At 27.2% G+C, this 21,981-nt stretch overlaps 2 protein-coding genes across 3 annotated transcripts; both read left to right on the forward strand.

Moving 5' to 3' along the window:
• The first annotated feature begins 202 nt into the window (after positions 1-202).
• On the forward strand, positions 203-16,751 carry LOC145934855 (uncharacterized). Its single transcript, XM_083035659.1, has 8 exons — positions 203-656; positions 2,083-2,473; positions 3,648-3,736; positions 4,312-4,440; positions 10,118-10,645; positions 13,400-13,927; positions 14,893-15,126; positions 15,195-16,751. The coding sequence occupies exons 1-8, from the start codon at positions 546-548 to the stop codon at positions 15,348-15,350; spliced, it is 2,166 nt and encodes a 721-aa protein (XP_082891785.1). The 5' UTR covers positions 203-545; the 3' UTR covers positions 15,351-16,751.
• A 522-nt stretch (positions 16,752-17,273) lies between these two features.
• On the forward strand, positions 17,274-20,102 carry Rasp (protein-cysteine N-palmitoyltransferase Rasp). Of its 2 annotated transcripts, none has more exons than XM_083035600.1 (7): positions 17,274-17,548; positions 17,638-17,816; positions 17,909-18,316; positions 18,424-18,564; positions 18,647-18,864; positions 19,013-19,344; positions 19,568-20,102. In XM_083035600.1, exons 1-7 carry the CDS (start codon positions 17,437-17,439, stop codon positions 19,690-19,692), a joined length of 1,515 nt encoding a protein of 504 aa, XP_082891726.1. In that variant the 5' UTR covers positions 17,274-17,436; the 3' UTR covers positions 19,693-20,102. The 2 variants fall into 2 exon arrangements, with proteins under 2 accessions (XP_082891726.1, XP_082891725.1); XM_083035599.1 differs by having other exon boundaries at positions 17,279-17,548; positions 17,638-17,819.
• The last annotated feature ends 1,879 nt before the right edge of the window (positions 20,103-21,981 follow it).

The following is a 21,981-nucleotide window of genomic DNA, read 5'->3' on the forward strand; positions in this document are numbered from 1 at the left end:
AGACGCAGAGAGACTGACGGGTTTGACAGGTCGACGGTGGCGCCGCCTCGCGGCGCACGCGCGAAGCTCCAGCTGTCAAACGCGATTGGCTGCCGAATAGGGAGTTTCTCGAGCTCCCGAGAATTTTTCTATCTGACAGCCAATCGCGTTTGACATTTTCCTCTCTCACTCTCTCTCACTCTCTCTCACTCTTGGATTCGGAGCCACGATTTTATTTATGTTCAACGAACGGGGGAGTCGCGAGGTTTCCGTAGTCGGTTACGGGACGGATAAAGGGTGATGATGATGAACGACGACCTTGGGAAATTGTGGAATTGACGAGGCGAGGGAATAGAAGATGAAGAAGTGCTTTTTCGTACCTTTGTATTTACCTGGGTGAAGGTTTGACGTTTCGCGTGTGCGTATGTGTGTTTGCATTTCGACAAAGAGTCTAGTTGAGGCTACTTGACAGGTGGTTTTTACTCGTACACCTGTTTTATATACCTTAGCGTGTTTTTAACCCCGCGCGATTTTAACCCTCCCCCCTGTTCTCTCGCTTTTTAATTATGTTCACCACCTTGAAGAACAAGATACGCGAGGAAATCGGCAGTGACGTGTCCTCCGTTATCAGGAATGCCGGGACTATACGCGCCATAAATTCTAAACATGTGTCTCAGGTAAACATGGTGTCCGGTATTTTGTCATCCCAAGAGCTTCAGAGCTTTCAAGGATCGATTTTGTATCTCAAATTTAGATTCTGTTTGATTAATTTTCTCTCAGATAATTTAGATTTAATTTAAATTGAATGAATTTAGCTTTAGAATTTTTATGATTCAGTCTGGAATAAAAATTATATATTTTATTAAATATTTTTTCTTTACCTTTATACTTACATAAATAATATATATTTATATATAATCAAATGTCAAGTATTGGCACTTCATATTTTGAACTTTAGAGCTTTTAAGAATTGATTGCATCTCGTCAAATTCAGATTTCATTCGATTAATTTCTTACAGAAAATTTAGATTTAATTTAAATTGAATTTGAAGTTAGTTTTAGAATTTTTATGATTCAGCTTTGAAAAACTGTATTATTAAATATTTTTCTTTATCTTTGTACTTACACAAATAATATATATAATCAAATGTCAGGTATCGCCACTTCATATTTTGAACTTTAGAGCTTTTAAGAATTGATTGCATCTCGTCAAATTCAGATTCTATTCGATTAATTTCTTACAGAAAATTTAGATTTAATTTAAATTAAATTTGAATTTAGTTTTAGAATTTTCATGACTCAGCTTTGAGTAAAAACTGTATTAAATATTTTTCTTTACACAAATAAAATCAAATGTCAAGTATTGTCACCTCACGTTTCGAGCTTTGAAACTTTTAAGAATTAATTGTACATCGTCAAGTTCAGATTCTGTTTAATTAATTTTCTCTCAGAAAATTTAGATTTAATTTAAATTGAATTTAAATTTAGTTTTAGAATTTTCATGACTCAGCTTTGAAAAACTGTATTATTAAATATTTTTCTTTATCTTTGTACTTACACAAATAATATATATAATCAAATGTCAGGTATCGTCACTTCATATTTTGAACTTTAGAGCTTTTAAGAATTGATTGCATCTCGTCAAATTCAGATTCTATTCGATTAATTTCTTACAGAAAATTTAGATTTAATTTAAATTAAAATTAAATTAAAATTTAGTTTTAGAATTTTCATGACTCAGCTTTGAAAAACTGTATTATTAAATATTTTTCTTTATCTTTATACAAATATAATCAAATGTCAGATATTGTCACCTCACGTTTCGAGCTTTGAAACTTTTAAGAATTAATTGTATACCGTCAAGTTCAGATTCTGTTTGATTAATTTCTTTCAGAAAATTTAGATTTAATTCAATTGAAATTAAATTTAAATTTAGTTAAATTTTTAGATTTTTCTTCATGATTTAGCTTTGAGTAAAAACTGTGTTGCTAAATATTTTTTCAGTATAACTTTTGATTAAATCTTTTTGTTATGAGAATGTGTAAAATTATTATATAACTTTATTATGCTTCTTTAGTGTTGATTACATTATTTTTATTACAGACAGGTTCTACAAGTAGTGTTAGTGGTTCTCAGATATCATTAGATGGATTGAGGGACGAGAATACATCTCCATTACCATCAGTTTCATCAAAAGGAGAGAATAATGTTGAATTCAAGCCTAATGACGGAATACAGTTAACTGTAAAAGACATAAAAAAGTTTGAAAATAGGGAGGAGGAATGGAGAAAGCGTTTAATGAAAAAGGAGGCAGAAATATTGAAACGTATGGAAAAACAAGAGGAAGAATGGAAAGTCAGGCTTCTTGAAAAAGAGAAAGAGTGGAAAAAGATTATAGAAAAGCAGGAGAAAGAAAAACAAAAATTAGAAGAAGAGATAAAAAAGATAGAAATAGCGAAACAATCTTTAGAATATGCTCTTAAAGATGCAGAAGGTATTTATAAATAATCGAATTATTAAGATATTTTGATTTTTGTATTTATAGAGTGTTTCATAACAATTATATCTCTCTAAAAAATATAATACTGTTATGTTTGCTTCTGTATATATCTTTGATACTAAAATATTCTACACGTAATGTACTTTCAAAATATGTAAGAAACCGAGTTTGCTGCTTGTTTTAAAATGTGACGAAGCAATACTTTATTGTCATAGATCTTACATAACATATAATATTCTGTAAGTTAACTGAATACTAAAAATTAAAAATAATGAAATACTAACAAAATTTTTGCGCTTATGTTTTAGGTTTATATTTGAGTTATTATATGTATATAACATCTTATGCCTTAAATTATATAATTTTTAAAATGTATAAAAAAGGATATAAAATACATAAAATTTGTCGTTTGCTCCAAAATAATCAAAGAGATGATTTTATCTTTAAGCAACTAGATGGGCTGCTATTTAACATTAGATGTTTCTTATAAAGCTTTTAATTCAATTCAAAAGAACATTTTGTTTTATAAATTTTTGTATATTAGAAATATTTTCATTTTAAAAATTAAAGGTCATCTTCAAATCTTCGAAACGTCTCCACATGGAAAGATTTGATTTGATTTTATAACCCATTAAAATTATTTAATTTTAATTTAACCTAATTTTTTCTACAGATAATAACATTCAACATAACATTGATAATAACATCGTAAATCAAAGTAGTAATTTCAAATGCTCCACCTTGTATATAATGTATATAATTCGAAGTCACTAGTTTGGAAGATGCTTACTCACTTGAAGACATACAAAGTTCTAATAATTATAGAATTAAGAATGCATTGTTTCATTTCTTTAAAAAAGTTTTTAAATTAATAATCTTTATATTCAATTAGCTAACAAAACAAGCCGATGTAAATAATCAGTTAATAAAATTAGAAATCTGTCAGTTAAGGAACGCCCATAAAAATTTCAAAGTAAATGCTTGAAATGATTTGAATATTTATGTTTGTCAGTGTAATTTTGAAACAATACATTTTTAATATTACATTTACTATTATGTTAAATTAAAAATTTTTTTTTATATCTTGAAAAAATGAGTTACTTTCCTTTGGTGACTTCTATTTCGAGCACATCCTGTATATATATTATCATTTTTCATTATGTTTTAGAATATAAAAAGAAGTTGTATAGCTTTCAAGAAGATGCAGAACAACTGGAAGGTTTTCAAACACAGGAGATGGCAAAAGTTAAACATCTTGTACGTGTTATTAAAAATAATAATAATGTATATAGAAAGGATTGGTTTTATATATATATATATATATATATATATATATAAAACTCTATTTTTATTCTATATATAAATGTACATATATTGTTAACAGAATTCTGTACATTGTTGTAAAAAAAATTGAGGTATTATTAGGATAGTGTGAAATCATGTTAAAATATCTCTTATGACATTTTCTTTTATTGAATAATTATCGAAATATCGAGATTTATTAATCCAGATGAGATACACAAAGATATTATTATTACTTTTTGAAAAAACTAAAAAAAAAAAAAAAAAAAAAAAACGCCAAGTCCATATATTTGTTTAAAAAGTTGTACAAAAACATGTTACTTTAATGTATATCGCATTGTTTATATTTAACTGTTTGTTTAAAAACGTAACGAATTAAGTCAAATTATAAAACTAAATCTTATATGGAAATTATAAAACTTTAATTTTTCTATTATTGTATTTTACTTAAGATTGTATTTTAACATTATTTTGATATTTTTGTTAACTCTATGTAATATATTAAGTATGTAATAATAATTTTTTTGCAGTTGTTGGCAAAAGAGCAGGAAGTGGACGAAAAGACGTGTCATTTGAAAGCTGCTACAGCGGAAATAGAAAGCCTGAAGACAGAAGTTTCCCGTCTCAGACGATATGAAGACGAATTAAATGACATACAAGTAAGTTGATTGTAATAATTTTGAAGCTTTTTATTTATTCTTTTATTTATTCACTTATTAATTATTATTTACGTAAACGGTTTGTTAATTTTTTTCAATAAAAATTTCAATAATTATATCTTACATACACATTTTAATATTTTTAATATTATTTAAATATAATTTAAATTATGTGGCATTTTTTGTGGGATAATATATTATTCTACAAAGTATTTAAACTAAAAAAATTGCGAGTTTTTTGTTACGAAAATTAAATAGCACTTTGTTTTGGAAAATAAATTGTATGCTTTTTTATTTTTCAATACAGATAGTGTATTTGATGTTATTTTTTAAAATGCGATATGGCACAACACTGAGCATTGAAATAATTAAAACTATAATTAATTTTGAATCTTGGAATTTTGTAAACACAAGAAGATGTATATATAAGATTCGATCCGTTTGCGTATATGTATAATAAAGTATAGTGGCTTTCGATTATAAGATCGAATTCGATTATAATATCGTCAAGCAAGTGAAAAAAGTTAATCAAAGCTTGTAGGATTTTTATTTTTCTGGTAATACAAGAATTTTTTTGAAATAAAAAAAAAATAATTCGAAATTATAATAATAGTTCTACATGATTTGGAAGACTTGTAATAACAATTTGAAACTTTTATTTTTATTTAAAATTAAACTTAAATTTGTTCTATTATATAACATAGTTAAATAAATTTTCATTTATCTCACGATTATTCAATTTATTGAACGGAGTAAGTTATATTGAATGGAATCTTATGTTGTTTTGTTGTGTTGGCAAAATTCTTAAATTTAAATCTATTAATTACTCATTAAGAGAAATGTCCAATTGGCACATGAAGTTTTTCATTATTTTTCTGAGAAGTCACTTATAATTTTATATAGATATGCGTGTACACTATACACATATAGTCATAAATTTGGAGTCATTAAGTACTTGTAAAAATGACAAATCACGGAGTGACGAATCTGATTTCTATTCACACATACACGCATATGCACACGTATATTTGAATTACAGACATTAGACGGAAATCAGATTCATCATTCCATGATTTGTCACTTCTACAGTATGTAATAATTCTAAACTTGCGAGAGACCACTCTCTACCTGTGTTTTTTGTGTGCCACACATGCGCATACCTGCACAGAAGCAAATATAGCTGTAAAATTTTTCCATGGTACATATAGAGTCGCTGGCAATCACTGTAACATGTAACACTTCCATGTACTTAACATTAATTCAAAAAGTTTTTGACATGAAGAAAGAATTTAATATTATATTTATTATAGAATTTATTATATCAGTTTGAAACAATTTTTTTGACATTGGTTGCAAGAATTTGTAATAAAAATGTGAATTTTATTAAAATTTTTTAAAATAATATATATATACATTATTTTATATATATTATCTTATATACATTAAGTTGATTTTATATAGATAGATAAAGGTTATTTTAAAAATATTTAATAAAATTCACATTTTTATTACAAATTATATATATATTATATAATTATATACATATACAAATACACACAATTATTATTATTTTTTTTTTTTTTTCAAACTATAAAACAAAATATTTTTAAAAACATATTTTTAACAGTGCTTTATTTTCGAAATTTTTAGCTTAATCAATTAAATGAATCATTCTATGTATACATTATGTACGTGTATGTATACGCGTGTGTGGGGGAGAGGGGAAATTTGCAACTCTCGCATTTCTTTTTTGCCGTATTATGTTTGGCCACATAACATTGAACATCGCTTGACTTGATACCATAGATTTTTATACAGGGTGTCCGGTAATAATCCTGCCAAACCTCTCGTGTGCAAATAGACGGATTAAACCGAGTAGAAAAGTCCTCTATACTTTTGCGATCTTTGCAATAATTAATGAGAAATTAATTATAAAAGATAGGCCAATCCGTGCGAAAAGAGACTTCCCAAAGTTACGCGGAAGCTTTGAGATTAATAATCAAATTTAATTATGTATGCGTCTAGCAACCGCGTAACTTTGGAATGTCTTTACTCGCTGCGATCTTTTTTAATTAATTTCTCATTAATTATTGCGAAGATCGCAAAAGGTAGAGGACTTTCCTACTTGATTTAACCAGCTCTATTTGCACATGAAAGGTTTGGTGATTATTATTGGACATCCTATATATATATCGTACTAGACTGTTAACAGCTAAAAGTGACGCAAATGCGGCTCTATTTAATTAAGCAGACTATTAGTTAAACAGCCAAGTATACAAGTTACTGACATATTTTTTATTTTTATATGTGCACTTGATAGTTTTCATTGTTTTATTTTTATTTTAATTGCAGAATGTATGTTTAACTATCACGTCTTATGAAGAGACACAGCATATCGAATTCTGCCCAATATTAGATATGATTGCTTTTGCATCACATTTCACCATATGAGCCTTATATGTGTTATACCGGTCTAGTATTATATATAGAAATCTTAATATATTCAAATTAGACATTACTCACAATCAGTTGGACACGGAGTTATTGGACATCATTTGATCGGTACGATATGAATACCGCAAGATTGGACACCGATTGACAATTTAGGATTAGAAAAGGATTAGGATTAAATTAGATGTAGATTAGATAGAGGTTTTTTTTTAAGTAAGGATGCATGGAAAAAAGTTCTGCTTCTTCCACCCCTAGATCTGTGCATTTACTTCCTATTTACACGAATTTTGATTGAAGTTAAACGTATTGATTGCATGATGCGTCGGATCAATCGTGCGGTGTCCAATCATGCAGTGTTTGTAGTGTCCAATCCTCCCAATGTGATTCTTTACAAAGACTTACACTTAGCATGGATCATCTTGATCTTGACATATTAAAGTGATGCATGTTGTGTAAGTTTTTTTGTAAAAATTTATTGTCCAGTCTGAACATGTTTTAATTGAGGGGTGGGATTGTTGTGATCGTTACATGGTTGAAGGGGTATCATCCTTAGGAAGGTAGGTAAATACATAGACAAGTAGATGATGCACAAATATAGGTATGTGTACAGGTCAGATACTCACGCACACAAAAAACACACAAATACACACCTATAACTCTAGTACACAAAACTGATAATACGACAAGTATGTTTGAAACGATAACGAAAAGATAAAATGGAAGAAGAGACATGAAATATTAGTTTCAGCAATTTCCTAATTACTGCAAATTATTTCGACGTATAATGTAAGAATGTAATTACAATTTTTGTTTTAGTGAAAAAAACTTGCTTTTCTATAAATATAGAATTTTATGAATATAAAAAAATATTTAAACTCTATACAAATTATGTGAATATTATTCTTATATTGTACTTCGAAAAATAAAATACTTTATATATAAGTAAAATAATACATAAAAATACACATAATATTGTTTTATGAATAATATTGTTTTGTGTGTGTGTGTGTGTGTGTGTAAATGATATAAAAACTTTTATAAAAGATATAAAAATTGCATCACAAAAATGTTAATATATAATATAATATATAATATAATATATATTATATAATATATATAATATATAATATAATATATATTATATAATATATATAATATATAATATAATATAATATATTATATATTATATATTAACATATAATTATAAACTTAATTATGTTGTATATTAGAATTAAAAAAGCGTAATATACTGTTGAAAAATTACCTGTTCAAAAGAAGGTAAAAAAAATGTTTAAAAAATAATTCTATAAAAAATGTTGCTTTAATGTATATAGTTTATTACTCTAATTTTTTTTTTTTTTTTTTTTTTTTTACAAAGATCAGAAAAAAAATTTTAATTATATTATATTATTTTAATTCAATTTTACAGTGTATATATAATTTTTATTCCCAATTGGTGCATTTTTCTGATATCCCCATTTTTATATAAAAATAAAAAAAGATTTAAGCAATAAAATATACATGAAAATGTACAAACAGCAATACTTGTTTATACAATTATATATTTTTTGGAGTGGCGTGTAAAAATATATTGACGAGGGCATAGATTTGGCGCCATTTTCTATTTTATTATTATTATTATTTTTAAGATTAACTTTTAACATACACTGATGGGCAACTTAACAAATATTTTTCTTGATGTTTCGCGCGAAAACACGCGCAGTACTTAATAATTTAATTTAAAATATAATATATACTAATTTAAAATATAATCCTCTTTAATTTTTTCGCATTTAATTAAATTGAATATTTATACGCAATTATGTAAATTGAATATGAGTAAAATGTACATAAAATTGTTGATAAAAATTAGCACATTTTTGAAGCACGCTTATTTTTGTGAAAGGAGATTTTATATTTAGGATAAGAGAGAGAAAGAAGGGATTTTATATTTATATATTACGCATTATTAATATACTTTGTATTTGTATTTATGTTTTTTGAGTATTACATCGCTTTTTGTTTCGTCACAGTTGCTACTACGTTTCTCTGCACTTTTTATTATTGACATGTCGCTCAAACATGAACTCATATATATATATACTACATGTGTCTCTTGCTGTAGTAAGACTACGTGAGTTCCATAACTCTTAGATGTATAAATATCGCATGACATTTTTATTATCTCTTAATATTTTGTTTTTTTTTTCTTTTTGCTATTTCTGTGCTATTTAATCTCTTAAAACTTTCGAAATTTTATTAATAAATTTATTATAGTTATTGGTGTGTGTCCCCAAAAAAATAAATTGCAAATTGTAAATTAAGAAGAGGAGTGATATTACTTTTTCTTTTTAGTTTAAAAATAATAATCGTTCCTTTGCATGAATAATTTTTGAATCTCATTTTTGAGATTTGTGAATATACGTAATATCTTTCATACAAATTTGCGTGATATGTCGCCGGATACAAGAGATGGAAGAGAATTTTCTTTGAGTTATGGAACATTAACGTTGTTAAAAGTGATACCAAAAGTTCTGTGAATACCACGCATGAAGATTGGAAAACTTTGGTAAACGAGAGCATCGAAGATCAAAGTTAGGCGGTTATTTCCGCTAATTCTCGGTGCCGCTAAAATCGCTGATGCTAGAGGTACGTTTAATTAAGGCTTCGCCCTGCTATTCTGTTATGCTAGAACGATCATGCAGTAGCCTCTTTGCTTTTATGCCTGCTTCAACTGTATTCGGAATATAAATTCTTAATTATTGAATAATGACCGAAATAAACTCTCTATCTCTGATGATAATAAAATAATGCATGTTTGTATTACACACTCGATTTTGGCATCATTTCAGATACGAGACAATAAAGTTTTCTCCTCTTTTTATTATTTTATTTTATTATTTTTGTTATTTAATTCGTTTTATCGTTTTGCGCAAAAAATGCAGAAAGGAATTATGTTTTTGATATATACTTGAATTATTTTAATCATGTATATATTTTATATTTTATTTTAATTATTTTAATAAATTATTCTAGTTGAATAAACTAGAATGAATATATTCTCTTATTTTTGGTTTGATGAAATTTATAATTCGCATATTGTATCGCTTTGATAAAATTTGCCAGGGAGGTTTCATGAGAAATAAAGAAGAAAATAAAGCTAAATATAATTCTAGTAAAACGAACTAGATCAAACGATGTTTAGTAACCATGTATTCACTTTCAGGATGAAATGGAGACGATGCGTCATTCTACCCAGCGAGAGAGAGTCCAGCTTTCATCTCAATTAGCCCAGACGGAGGAGCAAGTACGTCATCTGAAGGACAAGGTGTTCGTGCTGGAACAAAGGATCGCCCTGGAGACGAACGATCAGGTGACGGTAGACGAGAGAGTAGCCGATCTGATGCGCGAGAGAACGTTGCTGGAGAGGAAGCTGGAGGAGGCGCATCTTCATCTCTCCGATATAAAGACCAGCTGGTCCGGCAAGATCTCCAGTCTCGAGACGCAAGTCGGTAGACTTAGCAGACAAGCGGGCGAGGAGGGTTTGGAACGGAGACAGGTCGAGCAAGAGAAGGAGAGGCTGAAACAGAGAATCAAGGAGCTAGAGGCCGAGATAGAGGTGAACAATATTGTTATAGCGACGAAAGACGCTAAGCTTTTACGCATGACAGAGGACATCGACGAGATGGCTACGGAACTGAAAGAGCTCCGGGCCAGCGTCGATGACGAGGTGGAAGAGTTTAAACGGCAAATTGTGAGTTACCGCGATATGTAGCGATGAAAAGAGTGCATGGGCTTAGATTGTCCTTAGGAAGATTTTTTTTTTCCCACACAAACTCAGATACAAAGATCATCTCCGACAGATTTTGTGTTACAAGCAATCGTAATGCTCTGATTTATTTGTAATATACAAAATTCGTTGTTACCTATGTTAAACTTCTTTTTATCAATTATTATTATTGCGAGAATGCAATAATTTTATTAGGTATAATATACTATTTTCTGTTATTTTTATTAAAGACTATATTCCATTAAAGATCCTTAGTCTAATATCTTTTTGTCTTGTTAATGCATTAGAAGGAAGAGAGACATAGTCATTATTTGTATTTTCAATATTTTGTCGACAATGAATCTTCTTGGCAGCTTTAATGGCTTTCGATTTCATTTCAAGATCATTTTAATTGTAAGATTATTGGAGGCATTTTCAGAAGAAATGTTTGAGACGAAAGTTTCTTATTTTTTTTGCATATAATCCGAATTTAAAATTACCATGTTGCATTTAAAAAATTCGACTTCCGGTTTGGATAGCTTATTTTCGATTAATACCGGAAGTTGAAAATATCATAATTCAATAAAATGTACCCGATGTACTTATAAAAATATTTTGAGAATTTTTGATAAAAACCACTTTCCTACGTTTTAGAAGAAGTGGTCTCAAACTTCCCTATATGTGTGTCTGTCTATGTGTGTGTGTGTGTGTTAATAAAAATTTTAATAGAAGAAACTAACTTTATAATTATCAATTTTTATTTTGATATCAATTTTTATATCAAATAAATTCATAGAATGTCAAGCAAAGGTAAATATTTAATTAATGATATTTATATCGTTATATCGAATTGTTTTTATTATCTTGTGATATATCAAGTTACATATCGTCGGAAAGAAACAAAATCTTATACAGTTTATAGTGAAGATTATTATTACGTGATTTTATTAATAATTACATTTGAATATTTTATGTATCTGTAATGTTTGCGATTATATATGGGAATCGTAATAAAAAATACACATAATTTTAATATGTAAAATATATAGTGGGTGTCCCGAAATTCGCGAATCAAAATATAGGAAACTTTTCGAAAAATTAATAATAAATACCTGCACTTTTTTATTTTAAGAGTAATAGTGTTTGTGATATAAAAAACAATTTAACGTGATTGAATCACAGGATACATTTAAACAGTCGCCTATTTGCAAATTATACTAATACTAGCGCACATATGACTCAAAAATTACTGCTTGGAATAAAAAATATTATTATTAAAAAATATTATTAATTTTTCGAAAATTTTCCTGTAGTATTTTGTTATAGTATTTTGATTTTTTGATGAATTTTACCCCCTATGGATGTTTATGTGTATGTGTGCGCTTGTAAATTATGTAAATCGGTAATATTGTTGCATGTTATTCAGAAGCTTGATGCACATTTTATTTTATTTTTAATCTCAATATACGTGCACGTGCCTTAGAAATTCTTTATTTTCATTTTTAACGATATTGTTATTATTATTTAAAGCATTAAGTTAGTTAAGCATGTTATAGTCAAGAACGTTTTGAGAAAATCGATCGATTTCAAAGAAATACATAAGAGTCTTGATTATGCAATATTCACTTACTTATATTGAAAATAGTATATTTTTCTTTATGTGAACATTATCTTTGTACATTAATTTTTTAGATATTAGTACGCTGAAATAATAATACACACACATTTTTATGTATGATTGCACTTTCTGTACATTTTATTTGTGGAATAAAAGCGGAAAAACAAGTATATGTAATCTTTTATTTTTTACCTATTTTTAATTATTTTTAATTCCCGAACAATTTATCGATATTTTATCACAATTCTGTAATAGAATCTAGAAGAATTTTATTTCAGAATTATCCTGTGTATGCTATACAATTTTAAGATAAGCTTTTAAGACGAAATTATTCTTTTATATAAATTATACAATAATTATATTTATTTAGATTTAGTTTTCTGTGCTGACTTCCTGCTGATATTTAATATCATATATAGATTTATACTTTTGTGCTAGAAATATTGAAAAAAAAATATATTTTATTTATAAATTAGCAGAAGAGAAATATTTGTAAATTCAAAGAATCTATAAATAAAATATGTATAGCAAAGTAGTTATAAGATATTTTCTCTATACATTTATTTAATTGTATGCTATCGTGAACAATATGATATTTGGAAAATGATGAATTATTGTAAAGCGTTAGTTGCGCAAAATTATAACAATGCAAAGGAAATATATTTTATTTTATTTATATTTACTTTTATTTATTTTGTTTTATATGATTTTTTTAGCTCTTATTTTAAGAATAATTTTATTTATTTCAGAGTTTTTATCCCTCATATTTTCCTATAATTACATGAAACTGCATGAAAGAAAACAATGAAAATAATCAGTAAAACAAGGAGTTTTAAAGATTTAAACTACACGACAATATATTAAATTGTTTAATAAAAAAAAATTCTAAATAATAAATTTTAATTTTTTGAAATAAAATTTCGATATATACAATTGTAAAATGTTTTCTCATACCATGAGGCATTTGCTTCATTATTAAAGAATATTACAAATAAAAACACATTTATTTCAAAAAATTAAAATATACATTAAAAAAAAAAAGAGTAACATCACCATGTCGTCAAATAAAATTGTATATATATAAATGTCAATTCATGTGAATTCGTATTTGTTGCTTTTAGGAATCTTCCTCGAAAGAGATCACCCAGGTGAAATCGGAACTCGAGACTACGACGAGCAAACTCAGTACAGTTACTAACGAGTTAGCGAATCTTCGATTGACCTTAGAGAGGGAACAATCGAATAATTCTTCTTTGCGTCTAGAACTGGCGTATCTGCAAGAGATTCTCGAATCCGAGCGAGCAACCGCAGCGGAACTGCGAAGTTCCTTCGAGAAGGAGAAGGACGAGAAGGACGCCGCTCTGTTGAGGAACGCTCAGGTGTCTCAGGACATAGAGATCGTGAAGCAGAAGAATCGGCAGCAGGAGATCGAGAATATGGAGCTGCAGAGCAGAGTGGAGAACCTGGAGGATCATCTGGCTGGTAAAGGGAAGGAAGCGGAGCAAGCAGTGACCACTTTGAAACAATGTGAGCTGAAAGTCGCGAAATTGGAAGAGGCGGAACGTAACAGGGAGAAGATAGAGAGGAACGAGAGAATACTTAAGAGCAATTTGTTAGATCTGGAAGAACAATTGAGCGAGAAAAATAAGGTAGATTAACTTCGATTTAATCTTTAAAAGGCAGAATGCAATTATTGAACGAGATAATTATTCTGAAAACTACTTGCGATTCTGCGTTAATATTTATTATATTTATTTATTTATTATACAGGATGTCCCATTTTAAATGAGCCAGGCAAATATCTTAAAAAATATAAAAAAATACGGAAGAGCTCTTCTTTCTATCTTAAGAGCTTTTCAAAACACTATAATAAAGTTTTTTTCTGTTAAGTATTTTTAGAGTTATGAGGCTTGAAAGATATAGTATTTTTTGTATAAAATACAAAATATCTTGTAAAACATTCAGTTTTCGGTAATCTTACTTTAATACTTTTATGCACAGAATAATGAGACCAATCAATTTATGTAAAAAAACGCATAATTATTTTTAAGAAAAAATATGTTGCAAATTGTATACATTTTCTTAAAAATAACTATGCGTCTTCTTTACACCAATTGATTTGTCTAATTATTTTATGCCTAAAAGTATTAAGGTATAAGATTATCGAAAACTAAATATTTTACAAGATATTTTGTATTTTACGTCAAAAGATACTATAATCTTTAAGCATTATAATTCGAAAAGCACCTGAATGAAAAAATACTTTATTATAGTGTTTTGAAAAAGCTCTCGAGATATAAGAATATGCATTGAAAAATAGGGAAAAATAGTTTCCATTTAAGAAATTGAAGGTGACCTTCACGTGACCTTCAAACGACTATCCAAGGTCACATCAATAGCACCATCCAATGCACGAACCAAACAACTTTTGTCTGAAACGTTTTTTCGTATCTTTCATATTTTTTGAGATATTTGCCTGGCTCATTTAAAATAGGACACCCTGTATATTTATTACATTTACTTTATTCATGCGCGCGTATATATCTGAAAAATATTTGTCAATTATCTGAATAAATTATATAATTTAATTTTTAATTTTTTCTACTTTTTTCAGACAATCAAAGTTTTGCAGCAACGGTTAACCGATATGAAGAAGACACTTCAACGCGAGCTGAAAATTCCGTCCTCGTCGTTGGATAATGATGCCGAAGCCGCCTCTGCCGCTATTCTTAATCCGAGTTCATCCAAAACCGTCACTGCCAAGCATAATAATTCGAGGGAGGACGACGTTAACTTTAAATACCTCAAACATGTTCTCATCAAATTTCTCACCAGCAGAGAATACGAGGTGCATAATTAATTATTTTTTTTTCTATTTAATTTATTATTCTAATTTTTATATATATTTTTTTTAAGGCTCTTCACTTAACGAGGGCAGTGGCGACGTTGCTGCACTTTTCGCCGGAGGAGGAACGTCTACTTCAGGAGACTCTAGAATGGAAAATGTCGTGGTTCGGTACCAGGCCTAACTTAGGATTCGGACAAACTGCCAAAGCGATACCACCCAGCTGATAATTACAAAATGTTTCGTATTTAACGAAACGTGCTAGAGCGAACGTAAATTATTCTTGTTCGAAGTGATCTCAATATGTAAATCACACTTCAATTTGAAGTAATTACATATTGAAGCACCGACTAATATAAAGGGTATAAAACGAAAATAGCAGTTATAAAGTGTCATAAATAGTGATTTTACAAAGTTGAATATGCGCGTTAAACATTTGTGCAAGTAATATAATAATAAGCAAGCTGCGATAAATGGCTATGTATGGAACTTCATCGCATTATGATAAAAGGTGGCTTTGTGAAATTTGATAAGATTTTGTGAATACATTATTATTTATTGATTTATTTCATGAATTTATTATCATACGCAACATTGAAGTGCAATTTTGATACCTTGTGCACGTATAAATTATGATACAAACGCAGTTCTGATGTGAGATTGATTAATTGGCAGCGTAATATGTTTCGTTGAAGTGAAATTTCTTATGTGCACGATATTGATCGCAACAGCAGTATAAGAAAAAACATTTCCCATTTTCATGCACGTTTTTCGGACTATTAGCGAACAGAGCAACAAAGCATATCTTAAATTAAAAGACTATTCTAGAACAGAGTTGGAATTTAATTGTAACTTTGGGTATAATTTCATCGTAGACTGCCTTTTCATCGTTGACTGCCTCTCTCTTGCTTTTCATATATTAGCAACGAATTAATATAACGATAATAATTTAAAAATTCTTATAATACTTTATTCGAAGTGTCTGACTCGATACTGAAAAAATACAGGAGTAAATTACTGATTAAAATAGCACCAATGCCTAGTAATGCCTAATAATGTTTAATCATTTTTAGATGTAATTTTTCATAATATCCACTAGTAAAAAAGAAAACTAAAAAAAATACCATCTCATTACTTGTAGAACAAAAAAAGGAAATATTAAAAAATTTGCTGTTTTTTTTATTTGCAACTTTGGCCAAATTTCACATTCTATTATATTATTGCAAAAATGTTATACTGTGGGTTGTTGCATCAATATTGTGACTATTATCTAATATCTTGGCCGTGTGAAATACTGTGTGTCTATTTTATTTATATTTAGAAAGATTTGATGAGAGCGAAAAAAATATCATCTGGAACGCGATAATCATTTTCTTATTCTAGTCAGGTATTTCAAACTTGAATGAGTAGACATTTGTTAATAATTTATTAATGTCTCTTAATAAAATGGTATATACGATTTGTTTGCGTTTGCAGATAGTCCAAAATGGGCAATGTCCTTTGATCATTACTTGCTATTATTTTTACAATCGAACATCACAGCGGATATCTTATAGTGCAATAGATAAATTTAATATATGGCTATATCTTTGTATCAATAAAAGTTTCTCATTACAAACTCCTCGAAATGTTTTTGCACTTGAAATATTTTTGCATACGATCGATTTTCTCTTTATTCTAAAATTATATATATCGGAAGAAATTATTAAAAAATTTTTTTCTTGATAAATATTTCGATTATCGGAGCCAGCTCTAATCTTTCAAAATGCAAAATGAGATTTATAATATATATATATATATATTGAAAAAAAATATTGAAAAATGAAAGTGTCATGCTGAAAGAAATGCATTTGTGAAAGAAAATTCGAGAAAAAAAATTTTAATTATTTTTTAATTCATAAAATATCACAAATTCCTCATTCATATTTAATATAAATGTTAAATATAATTTATTTATATCACACATTAATTATAAAAAATATATATTTTTTTAAATTATATATTATTTAATATAAATAATTAAATAATATTTACACAAAGTTCTTTGATATTCGATTTCTTTTTATCTTTTTTGAATTTTAAATATATTTTTAATGTGACGTCATAAAAAAAGAAACGATACAGTCGCCATCTGAGCGAATACCAACATGAACTAATACGGTTTACATTTTCTTATAAAAGTTTCCCTTCTTCTTCTGGCTGGCCCTTAGTATAGTCAAGGCCCATAAATTGTAAAGGAATGGAGGGTTACTTTCCATTTACAAACTTTGAAGTACAGAAAATGAATGGGAAACAAATCTATTTTTTTATTACATGATGAATTTAGCAATCATTAATAATCAAGCCATTGAAAGCTATTTTTATTTTCTTGCGTGGTCATGTGCTATTTTTTATTCTGCATATGAGCTATATTTATCCCACAATTGTAAGGATATATGTGTAAAAAAAGTCAAGAAATAAAGAATTAAAATGCTGATGTTTTTTTAGAGTCATTAAATAATTTTGTACTTTCAGATTTTGATGACTATTACGATGCATATAATGATTTTGACGTAGGGTGGTCTTGGATTGGAAAGAAGCGAGATATATCTGATCAAGAGTGGCGTGTATGGCTTGCGTTAGTGAACAAATTAATACCATGCATTTTTATACATCATTTAGTCAGCCAGATTATTAAAGCCTTCCAAAACAATGTGGTAATACATTTACATATATAATATGTTTACAAAATGTCTTATAAAAAGAAATGCATAATTTAAAGAAGTAATGTATGCAAATTTTTCAGATATTATGCTGTTGGTACATCTTGTCGTCTACAGCGTTTCTGTATTATTATATTGGTCCATTAGGTGCATTATGTGCACTATTACAACCTAGTCTTTTACATGTAATAACATATACATGGAGCAAGGATGTTGCTTGGTTGATACATGTTTTATTTTTATTTGTAATACATGTATTAAAGATACCGGATGGTACATTCCAAAACTGGCTGGGATTTGATGACGAGCAGCATTATATTTTGACCCTCACAATGTGTTGGATACATTTAAGGAGTATCAGTCACAATATGGACAGTATTAATGATCAACTGCTCAATTCGAATAGTTTTATCCAGAAATTAGCATATTGTTTATACTTGCCCACGATATTTTTAGGGCCACTTATTTTGTATCACGAGTTTGTTGAATCTGTAAGTATGATTCACATTTATATATTACATATGTTGAATTTCATAAAATAATGTTACTGAAAATATTATTGATAAAAAATGTTCACACAAAATAATGAATGTTTTAGATTAATCAACCACGCCAATATTGGAACTGGCAAAAATTACAAACTTTTGTGTTAAATTTAATTAGATACATGTTCTGGTTACATTTCACTGAATTTTTGCTACACTTTATTTATGTAAATGCTATACAATACCATCCTCAGGTAATAATTTATTCATATATGTATAAATATTACATTTACATAAGTGTATATATATATATATTTTTTTTTGTTTCTCTTATAGTTTGTACAACATTTAAATCCTTGGGCGCTGTATGGTTTAGGATATTGCATGGGACAATTCTTTCTGAACAAATACGTTGTAATCTATGGGATTTGTAATACTTTATGTAATTTAGATAATGTAAAAGCACCACCACCACCTAAATGTATAGCTAGAATTCATTTATATTCCGACATGTGGAAACATTTTGATAGAGGATTATATAAATTTCTTATAAGGTGAATATAATTAAAATCTTGTGGTTAATTTTTTCGTTAAATATACTTAATTTTATTAATAATAAGATCTATTTTATATATTCTATCTTATATATCTATTTTATAGGAATTTTTTATTATAATAAATTAATCTTTTATTTTTTTACAGATATATTTACATGCCTACACGAAAATCAAATGGAAAACTGTTGGCATCATTTTTATGTTTTGGTTTTGTTTTTGTATGGCATGGAATACAAATGAATATATTAATTTGGTCAATGTTAAATTTTATAGGAGTAACAATCGAAAATATAGGAATTTTAATTGGCAAAAGCAAAGAATATCATAAAATACAGTCTATGTATTTATCCTCAACAAATATTAAAAGATTTCATTGTATATTAGCAAGCCCTCTTTTAGTTATGTCAGCTATATCTAATTTTTATTTTTTTGGAGGCCAATCAATTGGTAATATTTTTATATATAACATAATATATGGTAAGTTTTTTATATATTTTTAGTTTTCATATTCCGTATATTTTATTTTGCTTAATATATAGAAACTATTACATTTTATATAAGTATAAATAATTGCCAATATTTATTGCTTAAATATAAATATTTTATTTTATTAACAATTTAACAATTTCACAAATAACTATATATTAACTTAAACAAAATAAATAAAAATAAAAATTAACGTATTAATTTCTATTTACAGGATCCTGGAAAACTTTATTTATTTTGTTTTTCTTTCTTTATTGCTGTTGTCAAGTTTCTGTGGATGTGAAAAATTGGGAATTGTCATGGAAATTATTAAAGGATAATGTAAAAATTACACATTAAATATACATCTACAAAAATTAATACAAGATTGGCACGGATTTAGATCTTTTTTTAGTTATAATAAGTTGCGGACAATTAGTTCCTGTGTCGCAAAACCTTATTGATTAAAGAAAGAGATTACTTAAGAAGCTACACAATCGCGAATATTATAATAAGCACGAATATTAAAATCTAATAATTTCCGTAGAGTATTTTGTATTTCTGAATTATTTTCTAAGATTAGTTCTGTCAAAAACATTTTGGAATTGATGGAAACATGTATATGTGTCTGTACAAATAGGACAAATTAAATACACACTAATTATTTGTATATATTGCGTGTTTCTATTTAATAGAAAATAACATTTTTGAATAATTATTTGTTTTTTTATTATTTGTGTTATATAAATAAATAATATTTTATTTATTTTTATCATTTTATATTATTTATATTATAAGCATCCGTTTCAGGTTTCTTTCAATTTTAACGTCGCTAATTGTCTTGTGTTTACTTTTATTTTTAATTTAACAGTAGTTTGCTTCTAAGATAGGCGACACTCATTCTGAAAAATGATATGTTTAAGTAAATTTTTGAGCAGTGATGCGCATTTTTGACTGAAAATACATTATATATTTATTGTACTAGAACAACACAAGCGCGCGCTACGCGCGCGCCATTCTTCGGTTTTATGTTAAAAAAAATATTTTTTTTTAAATAATTAAAATTTGTTTAAACTCGAATAATAGTTTTTCATAGAAATCAGCTGATTAAAGCGTTAATTTATTAATTAAATTTTTAAATAATATGATAAAAAATTAAAATAGTAATATGTTGTAAATAATATGTTATAATATCTTATTCTCGAATAATATTTTTTGATAGAAATCAGCTGATAACTTTCAAAAATATTAATCAAGTTTAAAGTATTATAACATATTATTAAAAATATATTAAAAGACATCAGGACTCTTTCTTGCGCTTATCAGTGGCAGAATCTGCGAGAAAAATCAGTTTTCATATATTTTTGTTATTAATTTACAGATAATTATTAATGCAATTAACGTGCAATAATACGAGTCTTTTAATATCTTCGATAATTCATCTAAATTAATAGATTATATTTTGCGAAGAGATTTAACGAGCAATAATATATGTCTTATTGCGCTCGAAAAATCGTCTGAGTTAATAGGGGAACATATTTTGCGAAGAGGTGTAGTGTAGCAATATGTCTTTTCAGGTCCGAAAAATCGTCTGAGTTAATAGGAATACATATTATGCAAAGAGGTAGATCGAAGTAACGTTGGTAATAAAGGTTGCTAATTTATCGATAATAACGTCGATAATTTACCAACCTTCATAACCGACATTCTTCATTACCGACGTTACTTCGAACAACCTCTTTGCATAACATGTATTCCTATTAACTCAGACGATTTTTCGGACATATTAAAAGATATTTATTGCCGCACTATCGACACTACCTCTTTGCAAATTATATTCTCCTATTAACGCAGATGATTTTTCGAATATATTTATTGCTGCACTATCGACACTACCTCTTTGCAAATTATATTCCCCTATTAACTGAGACGATTTTTCGGACATAAATGACACATATTATTGCAGAGATAGTGCAGTCTGTTCTATAGTTATATATATATATATTTTTTTTTTACATTATTACTTTATATTATTTGTTATATATTTTACATTATTATTATTTTATATATTTTATGCATTATTTAAACAGATAAAAATAAGAATAATAATTAAAATAATTAAAAAATAATGTAAAGAATAATTATATTATTTTTTTCGAAAAAGTAAAAGTTTGCGCAATTAAGTTATAGAACATTCTATATATAATCATAAAGTTTTTAACAAGATGATCTTGGAAATAATATGATTGATATGCTTAAAATAATCTAAATACAAATGCAATAATAATATAAATGTGTACATAAATGTATATATATATAAATGTGTACATAAATTAAAAAGTTAAATGTAAAACGGTGACATAAAATAATGTAGTAAATGTAAGTAGTATAGGTCAATAAAAGTAGTATAAATCAATAAAATATTAAAAGTTAATATTTATAATAATAAATAATAACCAAAATTAATTAATTTGAAACATTATAATTAAGGGATTAAATGCAAAACAGTGATATAAAATAATGATGTAATAAAAATAAGTGGTATAGATCCATGAAAGTAGTGTAGATCAATGAAAGTAACATAAGTTAATAAAAACACTATCAATCAATACATATAACAATAAATAATAAGCAATATTAATTAATTTT

This window comes from Prenolepis imparis, unplaced genomic scaffold, assembly GCF_030444845.1.
Source record: "Prenolepis imparis isolate NDT839.2.m4 unplaced genomic scaffold, iyPreImpa1.0 SCAF_4, whole genome shotgun sequence".
Lineage (NCBI taxonomy): Eukaryota > Metazoa > Arthropoda > Insecta > Hymenoptera > Formicidae > Prenolepis > Prenolepis imparis.

Excerpts from the sequence above, each read along its gene's own strand:
- LOC145934855 (XM_083035659.1), top strand. The coding sequence starts at position 546 with ATGTTCACCACCTTGAAGAACAAGATACGCGAGGAAATCGGCAGTGAC. Across the intron at positions 2,474-3,647 it reads TGCTCTTAAAGATGCAGAAG|AATATAAAAAGAAGTTGTAT; the intron begins GTATTTATAAAT and ends ATTATGTTTTAG. Across the intron at positions 10,646-13,399 it reads AAGAGTTTAAACGGCAAATT|GAATCTTCCTCGAAAGAGAT; the intron begins GTGAGTTACCGC and ends TGTTGCTTTTAG.
- Rasp (XM_083035599.1), top strand. The coding sequence starts at position 17,437 with ATGATGAATTTAGCAATCATTAATAATCAAGCCATTGAAAGCTATTTT. Across the intron at positions 17,549-17,637 it reads GCTATATTTATCCCACAATT|ATTTTGATGACTATTACGAT; the intron begins GTAAGGATATAT and ends TTGTACTTTCAG. Across the intron at positions 19,345-19,567 it reads TATATATAACATAATATATG|GATCCTGGAAAACTTTATTT; the intron begins GTAAGTTTTTTA and ends TTCTATTTACAG.